General features: G+C 45.8%; 2 protein-coding genes across 3 annotated transcripts in view; both read right to left on the bottom strand.

Annotated features, from left to right (window-relative positions):
* Window positions 1-12,667, bottom strand: part of LOC137432050 (uncharacterized) — an 86,579-nt gene extending 73,912 nt beyond the window's left edge. For both annotated transcript variants that reach the window (XM_078783178.1, XM_068123785.2), the window contains exon 1: window positions 12,449-12,667. In XM_078783178.1, the coding sequence (XP_078639304.1) occupies window positions 12,449-12,511 (63 nt within the window). In that variant the 5' untranslated portion in view covers window positions 12,512-12,667. The remainder of the gene's footprint in view (window positions 1-12,448) is intronic.
* A 4,571-nt stretch (window positions 12,668-17,238) lies between these two features.
* The window catches only part of MFSD2A (MFSD2 lysolipid transporter A, lysophospholipid), a 188,188-nt gene continuing 182,264 nt past the window's right edge, over window positions 17,239-23,162 (bottom strand). Inside the window, exon 15 of the mRNA XM_078783177.1 lies at window positions 17,239-17,817. Within this exon, the coding sequence (XP_078639303.1) occupies window positions 17,760-17,817 (58 nt within the window). The 3' untranslated portion in view covers window positions 17,239-17,759. The remainder of the gene's footprint in view (window positions 17,818-23,162) is intronic.

Below are 23,162 nucleotides of genomic sequence, written 5' to 3'. Positions count from 1 at the left end.
TGAGGGGTAACATCATTGGCTGAGGGGTAGCATCATTGGCTGAGGGGTCACATCATTGGCTGAGGGGTGGCATCATTGGCTGAGGTGTAGCATCATTGGCTGAGGGGTCAGATCATTGGCTGAGGGGTGGCATCATTGGCTGAGGTGTAGCATCATTGGCTGAGGGGTAACATCATTGGCTGAGGGGTCACATCATTGGCTGAGGGGTGGCATCATTGGCTGAGGGGTAGCATCATTGGCTGAGGGGTAACATCATTGGCTGAGGGGTAGCATCATTGGCTGAGGGGTCACATCATTGGCTGAGGGGTAGCATCATTGGCTGAGGGGTCACATCATTGGCTGAGGGGTGGCATCATTGGCTGAGGGGTAACATCATTGGCTGAGGGGTAACATCATTGGCTGAGGGTCACATCATTGGCTGAGGGGTGGCATCATTGGCTGAGGGGTAGCATCATTGGCTGAGGGGTAACATCATTGGCTGAGGGGTAGCATCATTGGCTGAGGGGTCACATCATTGGCTGAGGGGTAGCATCATTGGCTGAGGGGTAGCATCATTGGCTGAGGTGTAGCATCATTGGCTGAGGGGCGACATCATTGGCTGAGGTGTAGCATCATTGGCTGAGGGGCGACATCATTGGCTGAGGTGTAGCATCATTGGCTGAGGGGTAGCATCATTGGCTGAGGGGTAGCATCATTGGCTGAGGGGTAGCATCATTGGCTGAGGGGCGACATCATTGGCTGAGGGGTAGTATCATTGGCTGAGGGGCGACATCATTGGCTGAGGTGTAGCATCATTGGCTGAGGGGTAGCATCATTGGCTGAGGGGTAGCATCATTGGCTGAGGGGCGACATCATTGGCTGAGGGGTAGCATCATTGGCTGAGGGGCGACATCATTGGCTGAGAGGTAGCATCATTGGCTGAGGGTTAGCATCATTGGCTGAGGGTGGCATCATTGGCTGAGGGGCGACATCATTGGCTGAGGGGTCACATCATTGACTGAGGGGTAGCATCATTGGCTGAGGGGTCACATCATTGGCTGAGGGGTGGCATCATTGGCTGAGGGGTAGCATCATTGGCTGAGGGGTGGCATCATTGGCTGAGGGGTAGCATCATTGGCTGAGGGGTCACATCATTGGCTGAGGGGTGGCATCATTGGCTGAGGGGTAGCATCATTGGCTGAGGGGTCACATCATTGGCTGAGGGGTGGCATCATTGGCTGAGGGGCAGCATCATTGGCTGAGGGGTAACATCATTGGCTGAGGGGTCACATCATTGGCTGAGGGGTGGCATCATTGGCTGAGGGGTAGCATCATTGGCTGAGGGGTAACATCATTGGCTGAGGGGTAGCATCATTGGCTGAGGGGTAGCATCATTGGCTGAGGGGTGGCATCATTGGCTGACGTGTAGCATCATTGGCTGAGGGGTAACATCATTGGCTGAGGGGTAGCATCATTGGCTGAGGGGTCACATCATTGGCTGAGGGGTCACATCATTAGCTGAGGGGGTAGCATCATTGGCTGAGGGGTCACATCATTGGCTGAGGGGTGACATCATTGGCTGCGGGGTGGCATCATCGGCTGAGGGGTCTTCTCCTCACTGCTCATTACTAAAAACTGCTCTTCTATGTGAGGATTGATAAATAAAAGCAATTAGAACCAGTAAATTTAGTTTTATATGGCATTTTGCCTCTCTATTAGAAAGTGTGAGAAAATTATATATCTTCGCCATAGGTTGACCTTTGACCCCCACTGTAACCATGGTAACCCCTTAATTATATATAATAACATTGACCCAACGGGTCATGGGTCGTCTAGTCTATATCTAAAATTATATCCCCCCCCTCTATTTACATGAAATGGTTTGGTCCAAAGCGAACGGCTTGCGAGTGGTGACAATCCCCCCCCTCTATTTACATGCAATGGTTTGGTCCAAAGCGAACGGCTTCCGGAGTTTGGTAAAGAAATCGCCATCGCGTGCACAAACGCGCAGGAAAGCGAATGAATCGCAAATTCGTTTTTATTAGTTGTAAAACATAGTTTAACGCCAACATAGTTTGCAAACGTGAAATAAATGAATACGCTCTCAAATGTGCCATCCGAGGCAGAGTGTGCCCGCCACGTTCGGCACACGCGATCGTTCGCTGCTCTCTGATTGGTTGAATCGTTTTTTGGACATAGCTCGGTAAGTAATTGTCCGATTAATATGAAACCTTGAAAAGGCACATCCTCGGGTCCCCAGCAATATACCTGGCAAGTTAAAAGTATATCGGACCCGTGGTTGTCGAGAAACAGCGGTCACAGACAAACGTACAAACGTACAAACGTACAGACAGAGATTACTGGAATTATAGATAGATATGTAATTTGTTCTCATTGGACAGGACATTAATTGACAAATCTCAGGACAACAGCGAGATGGGCAAGTATTTCTAGGTGCCACAAATCACCACTGACTGAACTGGGCTGCCCTTTGAAGATATCATGTCCTTTCTCTGTGGGCAGGATGCCTCTGCACAGTTCAGTGACCTCATGCACCATCGTCGGTATGTGTTATGGGCATGTGTTATGGCAGGGCGAGTACAGCAGCCACGGATCAGTGTAACCTTGGAAGAGGCTCAGCCGGTGAGGGTGCGGGCACAGGGAGAGAGAGAAATAGAGCCTTTCACTACTGCAGCTTTTATTAGCTCTGGGCACTCCACCAAGGTTCCGCATCTCTCCTTGAGCTAGTGTTGCTCGCCAAAATGAGCCAATGGCCGACAGATGCCAGGTCCGCAGCCTTGCCCACTCACCGAGCCACTGAGGCCTGGTCACAGAGGTTCAGTGATGCCACGATGACACTTTGTACCCGGCTCGGACCTGAACTGGTTTCAGATGGGGGGAACACCAGACAGGGCATCCTTATCCTCCCTAACCACTAAATTGGACAATACCAATTGTCAAAAACCCCTCAGCAACTGACCTTAGTACAGGAAAATAAAGTCATTGGTAGACAACGGACAAACATGTAGGGTTTATGGGATTTGAACCAGAGTTCCTTGCATCCAGAGGTTCAGATGGAAACACTAATGATATAATAGTCTTAAACCATCTGACATCTGGTGTGATGGTTCAAGATTTCCTTGGCAGACACCAAACCTGTTCATCAAATGAAAATTGACTATTTTGTGACCTCGACATTTGACCTTTCGACGTCAAACCGTAGCCTTCAGTGACCCAATATGCAAGCCCTGTTCAAATTTAAAGTCAATTGGAAAAATATTAACTTATGCCACATTGACCTTTTGACCTAAAAAAAAAACAGCATGCTTCCAAGTTTTAATTGGTGAACCAATTCAGAGACCCAATATGCAAATTCTGTTCAAACTAGTAGAGCACCCAGCCTCTAGGTGGGTGGAGAATTTGCATTTATTGCTGAAAAAGGCATAGTCTGTGTAATACAAGACTATAGATGTTTGTGTTGTGTGCTTAAAAATGGGTCTCGCCAGTATAGAGGGTCTAAATGTCTACAGTTCCAAGGTGTGTAAAGGGAGTAAAGGTCTAAAAGGTCCTAGGGTTCTAAAGGGTCTTTGCAGTCTCAAGGGCATGTTACAATAATTGTAGTCAGGGGTATAAGGGGGTTTAAAGGGACTAAAATGAATAAAAGGCGGACTAAAGTGTCTAAAAGGGTCAAAGAGGTCTACTTGTCCAAAAGGTACGTACTACGTTCCAATAGTACGTAATGAATAGACGTAGTCACCCTCCAATAATACATAATTAATAGAGAGACTCACAATCCAAACAGTACGTCATTAAAAGATATAGTCACATGGGTCAACCAAGGCATCATCTCGACGAGGCTTCACTGTCTACCTGTGTTTCTCGGTTTTATATACAGTACATACAGAGTGGCCACAAAGTCCCCATGCATAATAGTGTGTCCTCTGTTACTTATTTGTTTTCCAGGTACGGCTTCAGTATGACGGACACCAGTGAGTACACGATAGAAGAGGGACCGATTACTTGTGTTGGGGTTCATGACCGCAAGCGAGAAGGAGCAAGTTTTGAAGACATAAGGACAAGATTTTCGCAGAGGTCGATAAGCCAGCTCCTACGTGCGACACGATGCAGGCATGGGAGAAGAAGTCTTTTTCAACAGGGAGTGTCTGCGATTTAAAGCGTTCTGGTCATCCAGCATCAAGTCAACACCATGTGGACATTATTGAAGCGTCCTGCTCGAGATCATCTCGAAAAAGATCTTCTGAGTTGGGCATTCCATGCTCAACAGTCCAAAAAATAATGAAAAAGGATCTGGGATTGAAGCCATGAAGCAGGGCCTGCTTTTATGACCTCCAACCCTCAACATGGAAGAAGATGTCCAGAAGAACATGGAGAAAAATTCAAATTAGTGCGGAGAATGGAAAGGAGCACACAGATAAATTCTAACTGCGTGCATAAGGACTTTGTGGCTACTCTCATGGTAGATATGTCAATCAAATTAAAATTTACTATTTGTGACCTTGACCTTATGACCTATTGCCCTGAAAAACAAAAGGTTTCTCGCTTGGGCCAACCTCAACCAGGTGGTTAAGTTTCATGAAGATCAGAGTAAAATTAGATCAGACCAAACAATATACTTGTGAATTGGTTCACAAGTTATCAAACAGTGACCACTATATTCGTCATGGGTGTGTGTCTGTCTGTCTGTGTCTGTCCGCAGCATAACTACCCGATGATATCATCCGATCCTGATGAAACTTGGGGTGGGAGGTTGATATCATGATCTAGTTGTGTCCTGCCTAGAGTGGGCGTATTGCGCTCACCGCTCATTGTAGGCGGAGCCACACCCGAAAAAGATGTCTTTTTAGGGGGTAATATAATTCAAGCTACATCTTCTCCAAGGGAGTTGGTGGAATCTGACGGGTTTCGGTATTTGGTTCGGCCATTGTTATGTGTCCAGCCCCATGGAGCTCGATTTTTCATTTTCACCCCAAGGTCAAGGTCACAAGGTCACGAAATTTAGAAAAGTCCATTTTTTATGGTTTTATTACATTGTTCGCTTCCTGATAGGGTGAAATGTCGTACATGATCTTATATTATCACATACATCATGAAATACAAGTTTTCAACAAATTTCAGAATCTGCGACCTTTGACATTTGAAGATCACAAAGGTCAAATATTCAAAGTTGTCAGAATCGAACCGAATTTTCGGTATTGTGTAGCTAACTAACCTCATAACATTGCTCATTGAGCATTGTCATTGAATACCGCTCGCTCGTGAACCATCGTCGTCTCCTGACTTGTCCTCGATTACAAACACCCACAAAGACACTTCTCAAATATATTACAGTATGATCTTCCTTCCTCCCCTGATTAATCCAATTTCCTCCCAACCTTCTTTCTTGGCTCTCCACACTCCCCATCCCTCCTTTCTCCTCTTCTGCTTATCAAAATTATAATTTTCTTGGTTTAACCCATCATTTCCTCCCTGCCCCTACACATTTGACCCTAAAAGAGAAAAAAAAGAAACTCAAGGTCATTATTAGCCATCTGCATGACATCATCCCCTCCCCACCCAGTAACCTGGACTTTTCATTCTCCTATCTTTCTGTGTGATGCACATCATAATATTGACTTTCACTTTTAAGATTTTCATACACCATGATGCTCTATACAAAGTGTCAGTTGTGCCAAAGTCATTCCTTGGCTGAGGTTACAATCCTGGACAGGTCGCCACTCAACACAGGAAGTGAGGGCAGGAAGAAGAAGAAGAACCACCCAGTGGTGTAGTCTTGTTTTTTGTAGTGGGTATACTGTGATTTTTCCCTTCCAGCCTCATAGTCACCCGTCCGAGAGCGACGCGCCCCGGAGCGACACCCGTCCTGAAGCGACACCCCATAAGCACCACCACACTCACTAATGCATACAGTATGCATCGACACATAATTGAGAGCATTCTGAAAGACTGGTTATGTGTTATCAACATCAATTTATTTTCAATTTTTTAGCAACAAGACTCAGCCAGTTAAGAGCTATTTAACTTAGATGTTATGTGAATGTGTTAACAAATAAAGGTTGAAAAGGCACTTAACATCATCAAAGTATCCATACTGGGTTCACTGTGTTAGTCCACAAGCCCTGGAAAAAGGATGGAACACTACCAGACAGCCCAGCTCATGTTCCACCTGGTTTGCTGGCAGTGTGCTTGGGGTGGGGTAAGAAGGGGAGGGTGGGTAGCCTGGTAGTCTACAAAGCTTTCCAAATATGTTTGTAGTTGTACTCGGGCATCTGAGGTGTGCATTGCCTCCTTGCTTGCGTGGCAGAGCGATGGCTTCTCAACCATGTTGTAACGTACTTCCTTGGCTCAAAAAGTCTTACAGGGGGACCATTGATGCTGATCATCATCAAATTACTTACATTGGACAACAGCAGTGCAGATCTCTTGTCCGTGCATACATTGTTCATGAGACTGAAGCCCCTTTCACACTCCGCAGTGCTGCAAGGGATGGTCTGCATGCATCGTATGAGTGGTTTTAGGCTTTCAGGCTCACTGTCTGGGTGCTCAAGGAAATCTCTCATACCATTAACTGCTTGCTCTTCACAAAGATTGAACCGCCTGCATAGTCGTTTCACTTGTGCCTCACCATGCCGTATACAAGGTGTTGATGGCCAGTTGTCTGTATCCAGAACGCTGAGATCATGAAGCATTTCACCTTCAAATGAGAGGCGCTTCTCCATGTTGTTGATCAGACTTTGTAGGAACTGCGTTGCATTGATTGGTGTGAGCTTTGCATTTGACTCCAGGGGAACCGATCCAAAATGTCCCATAGCCTGTGCTGTCAGTGTCTCCTCTGATTTCTCTCCTGGAGTGTCATCAGAGTGCACTCTGATGGTGCGCTTCAGAAGCTGGTCTGCTCTCAAGAGTGTGATTGAATGGGCCTGGAGTTGCTGAGACAGGTTTGCAAGTTCAGACAGTGCATCGTACATGAGTCCAAGGTCACACAGGAATTCCTTGCTTTGCATATGACGTGCCAGGCCTCTGTAAGTTTGTCTCTCTTTGCTGTTTCTTGTTTGGTCTCCCGCAGCATTTTCAAAGTGTCTGTTGAGTGCTTCATACGACCTCCACACAGCCTTTACAGAACGGAAGCTGCTGGCCACCCATTGCGTACTTAAAACTATGCCAATTTTCAGGACTTGTGAGCCCACTTCTTGTGCTGCTTCCAGAAGCTGCCATGAATTTTTATTGGACTGACTGTAGAGATTCTGGATCTTCTCCATGAACGCCTTGAAGTGGTTGACTGCCTGAACCTCATCCACAGCATCAGATACAGCCAGTTCCAAACAGTGGTTCATGCAGTGCCATGTGAAGAGGTTAGGGCACCTTGCATTCAGCCTGGTTGCCACACCAGAGTTCTTGCCTAACGTGACACTGGCTCCATCACAAACAAATGAGACCCAGTTCTTTTGAAGCCACTCTTCACTGAAGCCTGCAGTCTCCAAACAGTTCAGTAGAGCTTCTTCTATACCCTCTGCCCTTTGGCTCTCCAGCTCAACCAGCTCCAGGAACACAAATTCAGGAGTAGCTCCATCTACTGAGGCTTTCACGTTGACAATCATGGCAGATTTGTGGCTGAGAGATGTAGCCTCATCAATGAGGACAGACAACTTGCTTGAAGACGACACAATACTGTGAACTATTTTTTTCTGCATCTCTTTCGCCATGTGGTCCACAATTTTTGTGGAACTGTACCTTGAGTGCAGACTAGTGCCCATGTTGACACCATTTTTTTCCTGAAGCTCAATGAGATTGTCATGGTCAGTGAAAGGTCGGTTCATCTTCGCAAGATAGTATACAACAACAACAACATGCATTTTAAAGGCCATTTTCCCTGCTAGAGCGGGGGTTAGCCTTGCGGTCCCCATGACAATCTTCTCCATTTTGCCCTATTTTCTGCATCTCTCCTTGTTAACCCCCTTGCCCGCATTTCTTCTTCCACCATCTTTAGCCAAGTCTTTCTCGGTCTTCCCCGTCTTCTACTTCCTTCTACATTCATTTCCATCACTCTTCTCAACCAGTCACTTTCATCCTTCCTCAACACATGACCAAACCATCTCAACCTGTTCCTCTTCACAGCATCAATCACAGGCTCTATTCCCATCATCTTTCGCAATTCATCATTGTCTTCCTCTCTCTCAACGATACTCCGCACATCCGTCGAACCATTCGCATTTCCACCCTTTCCAACCTTCGTTGCTGCTCTACGTTCATTACCCATGTCTCGCTCCCATAAATCATAACACTTCTCACACATGCAGCATACACCTTTCCCTTCAGCTTCAACGACACTCCCCTCATCATCAGCACGCCACTCAATTCCCGAAACTTCTTCCATGCACATCTCACTCGAGCAACCGTTGCCGAGTCTGATCCACCTTCTCCATTCAGCATGTCTCCAAGGTAGCAAAATGTTTTCACACCTTCCAGCTTCACGCCGTCTCCAAGATCCAACTCAACATTTCCTCCATCTGCAGCTCCCTCTGTGCACACCTTACATTTGAATGTAGCTGCCACACTGGTTAATGACCCTCTCAGACCACTACATTTTTGATGAACCCACTCAGCGCACATTGTACACTGAATGGAGTTCACTCCGACACCCTTGCGACACACAGCACAGGGCCACTTCACAGTTCTTTCCACCTCGCCACATGCTTTACCACTTGCCATCACCTTCGTCTTTCCGATATTCACCTTCAGACCTTTTGTCTCCATACATTCCTTCCACGTGTTCATCTTTTCCTTCAGTCCATCCATACTTTCCGCAATCAACACCAGATCATCTGCATACAACAACTCCCATGGTAAACCCTCCTTTACGTTCTGAGCCAGCACCTCCATCACAGCTACAAATCGTAGTGGACTTAGTACCGACCCCTGATGCACTCCCACCTTCACCTCAAACTCACCACTGTTCCCGTCCTTCGTCCTTACAGCTGTGCGCGCTCTTTTGTACATTGCCACCACTACTCTGATCAACCATTCCTCCACTCCTAACTTCCTCAATGCCCATGTCAATACTTTGCGTGGAACCCGATCGAATGCTTTCTCCAGATCAACAAACCCAAGAAACAACTTCTTCCTCTTCTCCACGTACTTCTCCTGCAACTGCCTCACAATGAAAAGCGCGTCTGTCGTTCCTCTTCCTGGCATGAATCCAAACTGCATTTCGTCGATCTTCACTTTCTTCCTTATCCTCCTCTCCAACACCCTTTCCAATACCTTCATTCCATGCTCCAACAACTTTATCGCTCGGTACGAGCCACACTCCAGAGGGTGACCTTTCCCCTTGTATAGAGGGACGAGGGTACTCAGTTCTCAATCCACTGGAATGCGGCCTTCTTTCACCACCAGATTACAGATCTCTGTCATTCTCTTCACACCCCAACTTCCTGCTGCCTTCAACATATCTCCCACAACTCCCGTCGGCCCTCCCTCTTTTCTACCCTTCATTGCTTTTATCGCTTCCTCAACTTCCTTCTCAGTTATCTTCTCTGCCGGTCCTAAAACTGGGTTACTCTCTATGTTGCCATCCCATTCATTCTCTGTATTCAACAGCATTTCCATATATCTTTTCCATCTTCCTTTAATTCCATCTGGGTCGACAACGATTTGTCCCACTTCATCCTTCAAGCAACTCACCCCCATCACATCACACCTCTCTTTCGCTATCTGCTTTGCAATCCTGAATACTGCTTTCTGACCCTCTTCCGAATCCAAGCATTCTCCGAACATTTTCCTACATGCCTCCTGCGCCTTTGCTACCTCTTTCTTTGCAGCCTTCCTGGCTGCCTTATAACTTTCATGCTCTGCTGCTTCTGCTCCCGTACCCTTCGCCTTCTGCCACTCCTTGAACTTCTTCCTCTTCTCGTCAATCCTCTTTCCAACTTCATCATCCCACCACCATGTTTCCGAGTGCCTCGGTGGTCCTTTTGTCCATCCACATACCTCACCAACGGCTCCCAACAGACTAGCTTTCATTGACATCCAATCACTTTCAAGCTCAACCACATCATCCTCGACCCTACTCAGCCTCTCTTTTAATGCCTCCCTTCCTGTCACCTCTTTCAACCTCCACACCTTCATTCTCGGTTGGTACTTCCCCCGCCGAGCTCTCCTCGCACCTTTCACCCTTACGTCGCAGACAACCAAGTGGTGCTGTGAAACAGCCTCCTCCCCCGGGATCACCTTTGTGTCCCGGAGGTGCCCCCTATCTCGCCTACGCACCATCAGGTAGTCAACGGTTGTCGTCGACCCACCTGACGTGTATGTAACAAGCTTATTATCCTCTTTCTGGAACTGAATATTACAAATCAACAAATCAGCTCCATCAGCAAACTCCAAAATCCTTTCACCTTCTCCATTTCTCACACCATATCTGTAACCCCCATTAACTCCCTCAAAACCATCCATACTCCTTCCCACATGTCCATTCAGGTCTCCTCCCACCACAACAACTTCCTCATCTTTCACGTTTTCCATCAGCTTCTCTATCGCACACCAGAACTTGTCCTTCTCTTCATCGCTTCGACCAACCTGCGGAGCATATCCCGAGATGACGTTCACCAAGAGCTTTCCAATCATCATTTTCACCATCATCAACCTATCACTCACTCTAGTCACACTCACCACACTGTCTACAAACTCCTCAGATAACAGGACACCAACACCATTCATGCCCTCCAGGCACCCTTGCCACACAAACTTGTATTTCTGTCCCTGCCTACCCTTCACCATTCTCACACCACTTCCCTTCCATCTCGTCTCTTGCACACAACATATGTCCACTCTTCTTCTGACCATTACTTCCACCACTTCTCCTGATCTCCCTGTCATTGTCCCTACATTCCATGTCCCAAACCTCAGAAACCGATCTCCACTTCGGGCTGTACCCTGCCCACATGTAGTTGTAATTGTCATGGTTCTCTTTTTGAGGCAATGTTTTATGGCCGGATGCCCTTCCTGACGCCAACCCTCTTAGTCGCCTCTTACGACACGCGGGGATACGGCATACCTATTCTAATCCAGTGTACACACTGGGAAACGTTTAAAACATGGAAATTTTGGGGGGCGGCGTCAGCAACACGGCTGCGGTTTAAACATATTTAAACAAAACCATGAAAAACAATCTGGGAAAAGTCTCTAAGTGAGAACGTGGATTTGAGAAAGCAGGAGCAGAGGTGAAAGAAAAACGAGATATAGGGGGCGGGGCACAAGTCGAGACGAGGAGGCCGCACGAGACGCGAACAAAGAAACGACTATTAACACACAAATTTGCAACAACTACAAAACCAAAACCAAATAGAAACACACAATAACACATACACAACAAAATACGCAGCGGAAATTTGACAAAGAAACGAACGGGAAAACACTCAAACTTTGATGCCGTGGAGAGATCGAAGCAAGCCCCATCGCTCGAGGGACCAGAAGTCCGGACCAATAAGCGTTGTAGCACCGCCACATTACTCATGAGACATGGTAAGGGTTAGTGAAGGATAGCACGATAGCTCCAATCAAGCTCGTTCATGACGTCTCGCCCGGTCTCAGACCAGGCCCATTTTCAGTTTTGCGAAAGGGTTGAGAAAATCCGTGAGGGAATTGGAGAAATTAACGAACACAGGTCACGGAGAATTCAAGAAAACGAAAATACCGCGAGATTATCCTGACTAATGACGCAACGCAAAGTATCGCGAGATTCTTTCTCATATAGTATGCTCATATAGTATCTCATATAGTATGAAAGATAGTATGCTGTTCTGAATACAGCATCTGTCTCAGCCAACACAGCCTCTGACACAGCTCTCACCAAATCATCATCTGAAACAAGGAGAAATAAAAACATTGTATTCGGTTGACGACTGCACACAGACACACACAGACACACACTATTGTATATCTGAGCTGGCTCTTTTCTCGTTGTTTACAATGGGTACTACTGAGCATCGGGAGGGAGCCAAGCTTTCACAGTGCGCTCTAAAGCCCCTGTCACACCTTGACGATTTAGCCAGCGTATGCCGACGTATCAAAATTGAGTGCTGGTGTGAGTCATACGCTGGCATACGTCGACAAATTTTGTGCATGCACAAAATTTGTCGACGAGCTCGGCGTACTACGACGTATGCCAGCGTGCTTCAGCGTGCTCTTAACGTAGCCAAATTTTTCATACGTCGGCATACGCTGGCTAAAACGTCAAGGTGCGACAGCGGCTTAAGCGGCTAAGCTTGGCGCTGTTTAGCTAGCTAGCAACATACAGCTCGTTGGTGGACAAGCCATCTCTCCCCTTCTCCCACAATTATTGATCCACCACACTAACGTTAGTGAGGTTAGCTAGTTCTAGATAGAATTCAATATACCAACAATCCCATGCTGTTACAGTTATGTTAATGATAACTATGCTACTTTCACTTACCAGGTCGGGTGATAGCATCGGGCTCAGTTTCTGTAACGTTACCGCGTAACGTTGGGATAGCATCAGCCTCACCTGGCTCTTTTTCTATAGTTTCTGTGACGTCAGTGTCACCCGAAGCGGCAGGAGCTTCAGGAGCAGGCTTGCGAAAACACTCAAAGAGTGTCGTTTGAGTGTGCTTTCGTTTCATCTTTTCGTTTCGTTTTTCTCCTTTATTGATTCACATTACTTTCGCGCCGAGAATGTAAGCAACTGTGTGGTTGTTCCTTGGTAGGTGACGTCAGATCCGGGTCACAGGTCACGGAAGCCCCAATGCCATTAGTCAGTGCTTCCTAACACAGACGGGGTGAATTTTATCAAATCAAATCAAATTTTATTCATATAGTGCATTTTATGAATGAAAGTTATTTGTATAGCGCATTTTATGAATGAAAGTGTGAAAGTTCTGTCACGAAAATAATATGTTGTTACGTATCCTCGCGCATTTTTAAGTGGGTATACGGAAATCCTGGACCTTTCCTAGTGGGTATACGGCGTATACCTGCGTATCACGTAGACTACACCACTGGCAACCACCTTGAGAGGCCATTTTTCCCCGCAGAGCGGGGGTTGGCCTTTTTTGGGCACCATGGTCCCCTTTTTGAAGCAATGTTTTATGGCCGGATGCCCTTCCTGTCGCCAACCCTGTTCGTCACGTCTTGCGACACACAGGGAATTACCAGTGAACTGGTACTCAACAATGTAGTTGGTACCCAACTCACAATCCCTTGAGATATGCGGAAAAGATATGTGACCACGAACAGGTCATGACCCATCACGGTCACCTCTCCAAATCACTCATTCCCAGAGAACTTTTAACAACCGAATGCACAGCAGATGCAGAGATTTCGTGTGTACGTTGCGCCTTCACCACGTCTAACTAGACATTGCACCGCTGAAGATGCTCTCGTCCGCCGAGAGTGGAGGGTTGTGAGGAAGTGAGGAAGGCAGGACAGGAAGTGAGGGCAGGGCAAGACTATAATGATGAATATGGGATTGGTTAGCAATACCAATTGTTTTTTCCTACTTTCATCTACTTTGTTCATAATTCTTATAAAAGGTTCCACAGGGACTATAAATGTATCGAAAAATGAAAAAACGAGAACGGCACTGGGTAGAGCACATACCTCTGCCAAGCTGAACAGTTTATGTTTTGTATCCATCGATAGGCCGACTCTGGATTTGGACCTGAAACAAAATCTAATCGGCTTGTTCTCGTCACCTAACCAACTCGTCCACCAGGTTTTGTCTAGAATCAGAACTTTTAAAAATATCACGCGATATCATCGCATTTCGCCCGAACTCTCAATGGTTAAGAATTAAATAATGCTCGTATCTGAATCTATATTCAGATCTTCACCAATCGCCCGATCTCTCAACGGTTAAGAATTAAATAATGCTCGTATCTGAATCCATATTCAGATCTTCACCAATCGTACAATCTCTCAATAGTTAAGAATTAAATAATGCTCGTATCTGAATCCATATTCAGATCTTCACCAATCGCCCGATCTCTCAACGGTTAAGAATTAAATAATGCTCGTATCTGAATCCATATTCAGATCTTCACCAATCGTCCAATCTCTCAATAGTTAAGAATTAAATAATGCTCGTATCTGAATCCATATTCAGATCTTCACCAATCGTCCAATCTCTCAATAGTTAATAATTAAATAATGCTCGTATCTGAATCCATATTCGGATCTTCACCAATCGCCCGATCTCTCAACGGTTAAGAATTAAATAATGCTCGTATCTGAATCCATATTCAGATCTTCACCAATCGCCCAATCTCTCAACGGTTAAGAATTAAATAATGCTCGTATCTGAATCCATATTCGAATCTTCACCAATCGCCCAATCTCTCAACGGTTAAGAATTAAATAATACTCGTATCTGAATCCATATTCAGATCTTCACCAATCGCCCGATCTCTCAACGGTTAAGAATTAAATAATGCTCGTATCTGAATCCATATTCAGATCTACACCAATCGCCCAATCTCTCAACGGTTAAGAATTAAATAATGCTCGTATCTGAATCCATATTCAGATCTTCACCAATCGTCCAATCTCTCAATAGTTAAGAATTAAATAATGCTCGTATCTGAATCCATATTCAGATCTTCACCAATCGTCCAATCTCTCAACGGTTAAGAATTAAATAATGCTCGTATCTGAATCCATATTCAGATCTTCACCAATCGCCCAATCTCTCAACGGTTAAGAATTAAATAATGCTCGTATCTGAATCCATATTCAGATCTTCACCAATCGTCCGATCTCTCAACGGTTAAGAATTAAATAATGCTCGTATCTGAATCCATATTCAGATCTTCACCAATCGTCCAATCTCTCAATAGTTAAGAATTAAATAATGCTCGTATCTGAATCCATATTCAGATCTTCACCAATCGTCCAATCTCTCAATAGTTAAGAATTAAATAATGCTCGTATCTGAATCCATATTCAGATCTTCACCAATCGCCCAATCTCTCAACGTTTAAGAATTAAATAATGCTCGTATCTGAATCCATATTCAGATCTTCACCAATCGCCCGATCTCTCAACGGTTAAGAATTAAATAATGCTCGTATCTGAATCCATATTCAGATCTTCACCAATCGCCCGATCTCTCAACGGTTAAGAATTAAATAATACTCGTATCTGAATCCATATTCAGATCTTCACCAATCGCCCAATCTCTCAACGGTTAAGAATTAAATAATGCTCGTATCTGAATCCATATTCAGATCTTCACCAATCGTCCAATCTCTCAACGGTTAAGAATTAAATAATGCTCGTATCTGAATCCATATTCAGATCTTAACCAATCGTCCGATCTCTCAACGGTTAAGAATTAAATAATGCTCGTATCTGAATCCATATTCAGATCTTCACCAATCGTCCGATCTCTCAACGGTTAAGAATTAAATAATGCTCGTATCTGAATCCATATTCAGATCTTCACCAATCGTCCGATCTCTCAACGGTTAAGAATTAAATAATGCTCGTATCTGAATCCATATTCAGATCTTCACCAATCGTCCAATCTCTCAATAGTTAAGAATTAAATAATGCTCGTATCTGAATCCATATTCAGATCTTCACCAATCGCCCAATCTCTCAACGGTTAAGAATTAAATAATGCTCGTATCTGAATCCATATTCAGATCTTCACCAATCGCCCGATCTCTCAACGGTTAAGAATTAAATAATGCTCGTATCTGAATCCATATTCAGATCTTCACCAAAATTGAATCAATTTTTCCTCGTCAGACACCCAACCTGTCCACCAAGTTTCGTCCAAATCCGTCCACAACTTTTTGAGATATCCTGCTATGTATCCTTTTTGGGCCCCATCTCCAAATGCTGAAGAATCACTTAAAAAGTTCTAGTACCTGGATCCGAATCCGGATCTTCACCAAAATCGAATCATTTCGTCCTCGTCACACACACAACCTCTCCGCAAAATTTAGTCCGAATCCGTCCACAACTGTTTGAGATATCTTTCTCACAAACAGACAAACTGTGGTGAAAACATAACCTCTATCCACTTTCGGTGGTGGAGGTAATTAACCAGTGAAACCAGGTATGTGATGCTGAGCTTCAAAAACAACGATTTATACACTTAAGAAAAACGAATTGACGTGACATTTAATTGATAAATCCGTGTTGATTTCTAAATCAATACCTGACCTTCATGATCATCTATTTCTTATGCATGAAAAAAGCAAAACCCAATTGGTTCAATTTGTCCCTTCCCTTCCATCCCTTTAACATTTACCTCCTGCTAAACCTCTGTAGATCAAAAGAATTCCACATTGTCTTTTCTCGACTTAGTGCTGTCTCCATGCATGCACTTAGTGCATGTAACATGCATGTGGAGCTAGAATATACTTGTACTACTACCTTGTGTTTTTTTTTCCACATCATCTAATTTTTCAGAATCATTGGAATCTCCCGCGATGACGCTATCTCCGAGGGCCTTTCACTCAGGCAGGTTGGTGGTCTTTCCGTCTTCTACCGACTCCTCTCCGGCCTTGCTCCCCCAGCTCTCTGGGCTCTGTCCCCCAAACATTCCTGCAGGTCTGCCTGCAACCCTCTTGTGGTTAAACTGCCAAAATCAAGACTCTCTGCTCACCTTCACTCCTCTTTTCTCCCGCCTCTGGAACAAACTCCCACACTCCCTTCAATCCCACTCCTCCCTCCAGGTCTTTAAAACGGCTGTTCACCACCATCTCTTATCTTCCCCAATCCAAAACCTTGATCTTTTCTACCCCCGCTAATTTCACCCCAAATCCACTTTTTTGAGGTGACTTTTGACTTCTTTCTGGAAGTCCTTGGTGTCCTTGCGTTTTATACCTATCCTGCCTCCCCCCAGGCCCTCTCCCTCCCACACATCTCCCGATGTCCCTGCTCTCAAATGTTGTGTTTGTATGCTTCCTCCCCTTCTCTCCCCATCTTGTCGACCGCTCCCCTTTTTATATACTTTGTTTGCTTGTTTGTTTGATAAATGTTAGCTCTTTCACGAGCCTCGACTCGGTATACAACAAAAAAAAAAAAAAAAAAAAAATGCTTGTGGAGGAGCTGGAACACACACCACACACACACACACACACACACACACACGGGGAACTCTGGGTGCTAATGTTGCTTCTATCTTAATAGTGTGGGGAAATTAAACAAGGTGGATCTTCTTCCTCCTCCTGTTGCCAACCTCGTAATAGCAAATCATCATCCTGAAGCACAATATGCAGGAGTTGAAACTCAAAACCATTTATTCAAATACCGTGTTTTTTTTTTTTATTCAAGAAACCACCCAATTAGTCAAAAATGCCTATTTTTTTTCTAGTTCTAGAATTACCTGAGGCAAAAAATAAACAATTTTCTGTACTCGGTGGTCCAACCACAATATTTACAAGGTAATAAAGTGTACAACATTTACAATTGGAGAAAACAAAATAACGATTACCCCCCCCCCCCCCCCCCCCCCGCTCGCCCCTGACATTCACAGCTGAACATTAGTTTGAAACGGGGGCCACAAATTCAAGTCACTTGTGGATACACTGGTTTGGGTTTCAAATGCTCAAGAACACTCCAAAAGCAACACTCAACCTCTCCGAACACTCCCAGGATCAAGTATAGTTAGTGAAGATTAAAAGTACAAATAACATTACAGTTAAAAACCACAAGGAGGTGGGTCCAGCAACGCAGATATTTGCAACAGTGTTTCATAGTTCCTTTCCCAGCTTTGTGCCGGGATCGAAAGTCGTTCACCTCTGGACGATGCCATTCTTCACATCTTCGCACTCCATTCGAGCTTTCTCGATCCTGCAAGGCAAGACGGCAAGAATTCTTCAACCACACATCAATATTATACAAACACAAACCAAAGGCCAAACTCCATGGTGTTCTTTGTCCTTTAATGTAAATTTTCAACGTTTACTTCCATTTGAGTTTTGTTCGTTTGCGAATAACGGATAAAACACACTAATTTATTTGTTTTATTTTGTTGCTTTGGACCACAGAAAAAAATCACAACATTAAACTCCTCAGATGAGCCTGGGGTTGGCATAGCGGTTAGGGTGCCGGCTTGGGATCCTAGGATCCTGCGTTCGAATCCCGGTCGATCGCTGAATTAATGCCAGGGCGGTTGACTCAGCCTGGCATCCTTCCGAGGTCGATGAATTGAGTACCAGTTCACTGGTAATTCTCTGTCTGTTGCAAGAGGGACTAACAGGGTTGGCGGTAGGAAGGGCATCCAGTCATAAAACATTGCTTCGAAAAGGGGACCACGGTGCCCAAAAAAAAGGCCAACCTCCGCTCTGCAGGGAAAAATGGCCTCTAAAGGCGGTTTCCAAACTCCTCAGATGACTCAAGGAATACAAACCCTTTGAGAAGCATTATGAAAAATTGTGTGAAGAAAAGGGCTTAAGGGGTAAGGGGCAATAATAATTAATTAGTTATCTCATAATTAATATGAGAAAAAAATTGTCTGGTAATTACCCCAATTAGCACTGTCAGGGTTGATGGTGCAGACAGATCCTCTATTTTATGTGCTTTCCTTCGTCCAATCCATTTTTATTTAATTCCTTGCCAATGTGTTCCATTCCCGTACTCTGGTCGGCTCAGCGCACTCCCACTCATCGTCCCAGCGCACCTGGTCATAGCAACGCACACGATCGCACCTCCTGTCTGCAAACCCTGGCTAAATCACCTGAGTTCATCCCCACCGTACAAAGCAACATCAAGCTCACCCTGTTCAATACCCGGTCCCTCAACAACAAAAGCCTCATCCTGAACGACTACATTCTGGATAATAAACTGGACTTTCTCTGTCTCACTGAAACCTGGCAACAACCACTGGACTACTTCTCACTGAACCTCACTACACCCAATGGATATTCTTACATCAATAAACCACGCTCGGAGGGCCGAGGTGGTGGAATTGCCGTAATTCACCGACAGGACATCAAGACCAGCCTCATCTCCATCTCATCTGCTCCATCATTTGAACACCTGGCTTTTAAAGTCTCTGGTCACACGCAGCCAGTCATGGCTGTCGTCTACCGCCCTCCCAAACCACACCCATCATTCCTGTCTGACTTCTCCTACTTTCTGACCCAGCTCTGTTCCCTCTCCCCCTCAATCCTCCTCCTCAGTGATTTCAATATCCACATGGACTCCAATGACTCCACAATAACCACTGACTTCACTGATTTACTCACCTGCTTTAACCTCACTCCACATGGCAACTTTCCTACCCATAACAGTGGTCACATTCTGGACCTTGTCTGCTCTACTGGATTAATTTTGCACCATCTCTCTGGCTCTGACCTCACCCTCTCTGACCACTTAGCCATCACTATGACCATCAACATCCCCACCCCAGCACCAAGGCATTATCGCACTATCAACTTCCGTAAGCTAAACGCTCTTTCACCTACCTCATTCTCATCCACCCTCTCTGAAAAAATGTCCACTTATCCCTTCGTTGACCTCCACACCCCTTCTGACCCCACTGACTACTACAACCACACTCTCTCCTCCTACCTTGACCAGCTTGCGCCTATAAAAACCAAAACAGTTTCTTTCACCCATTCTGCTCCCTGGTTTACCCCTGAACTCCGCCTGATGAAAACTCGTGCTCGCCAACTTGAAAGACTCCGCAATAGAACAGGTCTCACAATTCACTCCCAAGCCTACAAGGACCACCTACAACACTACAAAGATGCCCTCTCCCGCGCACGCTCCGCCTACTACTCTCAAATTATCCACTCTGGCTCTGGAAACCCAAAAGCACTCTTCTCTACAATAAACAAACTCCTCAGCCCCCTGGACACCACCACCCAGTCATTCACAGTACACAACTGCATCTCCTTCCTTTCATTCTTCCAAAGCAAAATTGACAACATCTACAGCAGCTTAACCACCACCGCACCTGCTCCCCCTCAAACCACCTGCCCCCCCTTATTCTGCCAACCCCTGTCTCAGTTCTCCCCAGTCTCCCCTACTGACCTCTCTGAACTCTCTGAACTCCTCATAGGAATGAAAACTGCCACCTGCACTCTTGACCCCATCCCCTCCAGCTTTGTCAAGGCCTCCCTTCCTGCTCTCTCTCCACTTATCACTGCAACAATAAACTCCTCCCTGTCTACAGGCATCGTCCCACCATCCCTCAAAATTGCTGCTGTTACCCCCATTCTGAAAAAACCTGGACTCAACCCCGACACCCTAAACAACTTCAGACCCATCTCCAACCTACCCTTTCTGTCAAAAGTTTTGGAACGCGCTGCAGCCACTCAACTCAAACATCACCTCTCTGCCAATAACCTGTATGAAACATTCCAATCCGGATTCCGCTCCAACCACAGTACTGAAACTGCTCTCCTCAAAATCACTAACGACCTTCTCCTCTCCTCTCCTCTGACGCTGGCAACCTCAACATTCTCATCCTCCTCGACCTCAGCGCCACCTTTGACACCATCAATCACACCATCCTCCTCACCCGACTTGAAACCACCTTTAACATTACCGGCACTGCCCTCTCTTGGCTCAAATCATACCTCTCTGACAGACGCCAGTTCATCTCCATCAATAACTGCAAATCCCCCACTGCTTCCCTCCCCCAAGGTGTCCCCCAAGGTTCAGTTCCTGGCCCCCTCCTCTTCATCCTGTACCTGTCCCCCCTTGGTCACTTAATCCGCCGTCATGGTCTCCAATTCCACTGCTTCGCCGATGACATCCAGCTTTTCATCTCCACCAAGTCCATCTCCACCGCCACCCACTCTATCCTGACAAACTGCATCACTGAAATAAAATCCTGGCTTCAAATCAACTTCCTCAAACTTAACTATGATAAATCTGAAATAATCATCATTGGCCCAAAAACGCTCACCAAATCCACCCATAACTTTGCCCTCAACATCGACGGTTTCCCAGTATCCACCTCCCCTCACATCCGGAATCTTGGCATCATCTTTGACCAAACCCTCTCCTTCGACAAATACACTAAACAGATCACAAAGACAGCCTTCTTTCACCTGAAAAACATTGCCCGTCTCCGTCCATCCGTCTCCTCCACGGCTGCAGAAACCCTCATCCACGCCTTCATCACCTCCCGTCTTGACTACTGCAACAGCCTCCTCTTTGGTTCACCCTCAATAAATCACCAATAAACTCCAATACATTCAGAACTCCGCTGCCCGTCTACTCACCCATTCCCGGACCCGTGACCACATCACCCCGTCCTTTACAAGCTTCACTGGCTCCCCATCCCCCAGAGAATCCAGTACAAAATCCTCCTCTTGACCTACAAAGCCCTCCATAACCTGGCCCCATCCTACCTTACTGACCTCCTCTCCAGACACACTCCCACTACCAACCTCCTGACCCCCCCCTCACCCCCCCCATGCAGACCAAATTCAGATCCTGGGGGGACAGGGCCTTCTCCATCGCTGCTCCCACCCTCTGGAACTCACTACCTCACACCATCAGAGACTCCTCCTCACTCACCACATTCAAAACATCACTCAAGACCCACCTGTTCAACACTGCATTCAACATTTAACCCACAGCATTTAACCCCTGACTATCTCTTCTCCTTCTCCTTCCTTTTGCTTTGATTATTATTTACTGATTGATTTTTGTCTTTTTGCACTTGTTTTTTGTACTCTGTCAAAGCGTCTTTGGGCTTCTTGAAAAGCGCTATATAAAATAAATGTATTATTATTATTATTATTATTATTATTATTATTATGTGCTTTGGGGAAAGAGCACCAAGTGGTTGGGACTTGTGGCACGTGGCATCACCGTGACCAATGCTCTGGACATGTGGAAAGAGTGCGACCGAAGGACCAGCCGAGGTGTCAATACAAGGCTGCACCGGGAGGCACAAGTCTGCCGATCAGCACCAGTCGAGGGTGCAAGTCGGCATCGGAGTCGGCCAGCAGTGTGGGGCTTTCCATTTACAGATATCTGGGTTTTTCCCCGATAAGCACGTCTCTGTCCTGGGACTGGTACACCTCAAGTCCCGGGACCACTCTCCTTCCATCTTTCTTTCCCATTTCATGTCTTGGTGTATTCCACGCGACTCTGCGTGTATGTAAGAATTCATCCCAAGATGGGGGTTTGCGACGGTATTTGACCGGAATAAAAAAGGAATTCACATCAAAGCGAAATTGAAAAATAACAAGCAGAGTGAAAGAACAAGAAGTCAAATCGAGAATGACTAATCTAACCTGACAGCTGCATACGTGTACACAGAAAAAAATATATAAACGTTTACAAAGATCTTTAAGCGTGTACATGTTCTGTTGCTAATCTATACGATAAAAGGAGCCGGCTTCTCAATCCAGTCTCCATCCATTGGTCCGTTCAGGGTGGGGTTTATACCACCAGCCTATTAGATCAGTTCTTTCCGGCTCTTGGTGGGGTGAAGACAGGCGGGACCTGCAAGTATTTTTTACGACGCCATGTTGTTTATAGACATATTTTCCTCCCCGATTGTGACTATCGCTTTGATCGTAGTTGGGAGGCTTGCATGCTCCTGTGACTCTTTGGGCTATATTGGTGGGGAGCTTTATTCCTGGTAGGTCTTACCTATCCAGGGAGGTCAACGGTTAGGAGCCAGACTAAGAGTAGTCACACATTTTCTTGGGGGTAGAAAAATTTATTTTATTTTTTTCCCGCCTGGTCTGGTCACCCCAGGGGGTGTTTGGATATGTACACCTAGCAGGGCTAAAACAAGACCTGTCAAAGGGCGGAGGAGCACCCTGTGAGCCAACGGCCATTCATATCCGGTGCCCAACTGTGTCTGCGGACGTCCTCCTGCAGTCAGGTTACCTTTTTCTAGGAGGTTGGTGGTAAGATTTGCACTCCGGCCACCATAAAAACATGTCATTCCGCAACATGCACAAAGAACACAACTATATATAAATAAATAAATTTAAAAACACTCCGTGGGAGTACCTCCTGTGCAGCTGGCCTTCGCAGGGCAGCTCACCGGATGACAGGATTGGGGCAAATCCTTTGGGATCCCCATTCTTAGATAATTGGAGGAAAAAGCACAGGATAACTTTCCAGGGTTGGGTTGTAGATGTGCGTGTCGGGGTGGTGCTGAGGCGTCGTCCACCAGACGACAGTCTCCTTGGGTTAACCTGAGGCGGTCACTTTGG

The sequence above is a fragment of the Myxine glutinosa genome, chromosome 8 (genome assembly GCF_964187855.1).
Source record: "Myxine glutinosa chromosome 8, kmMyxGlut1.1, whole genome shotgun sequence".
Lineage (NCBI taxonomy): Eukaryota > Metazoa > Chordata > Myxini > Myxiniformes > Myxinidae > Myxine > Myxine glutinosa.
The sequence above is the reverse complement of the archived record's forward strand: the minus strand, read 5'-3'. Positions and strand labels throughout refer to the sequence as shown.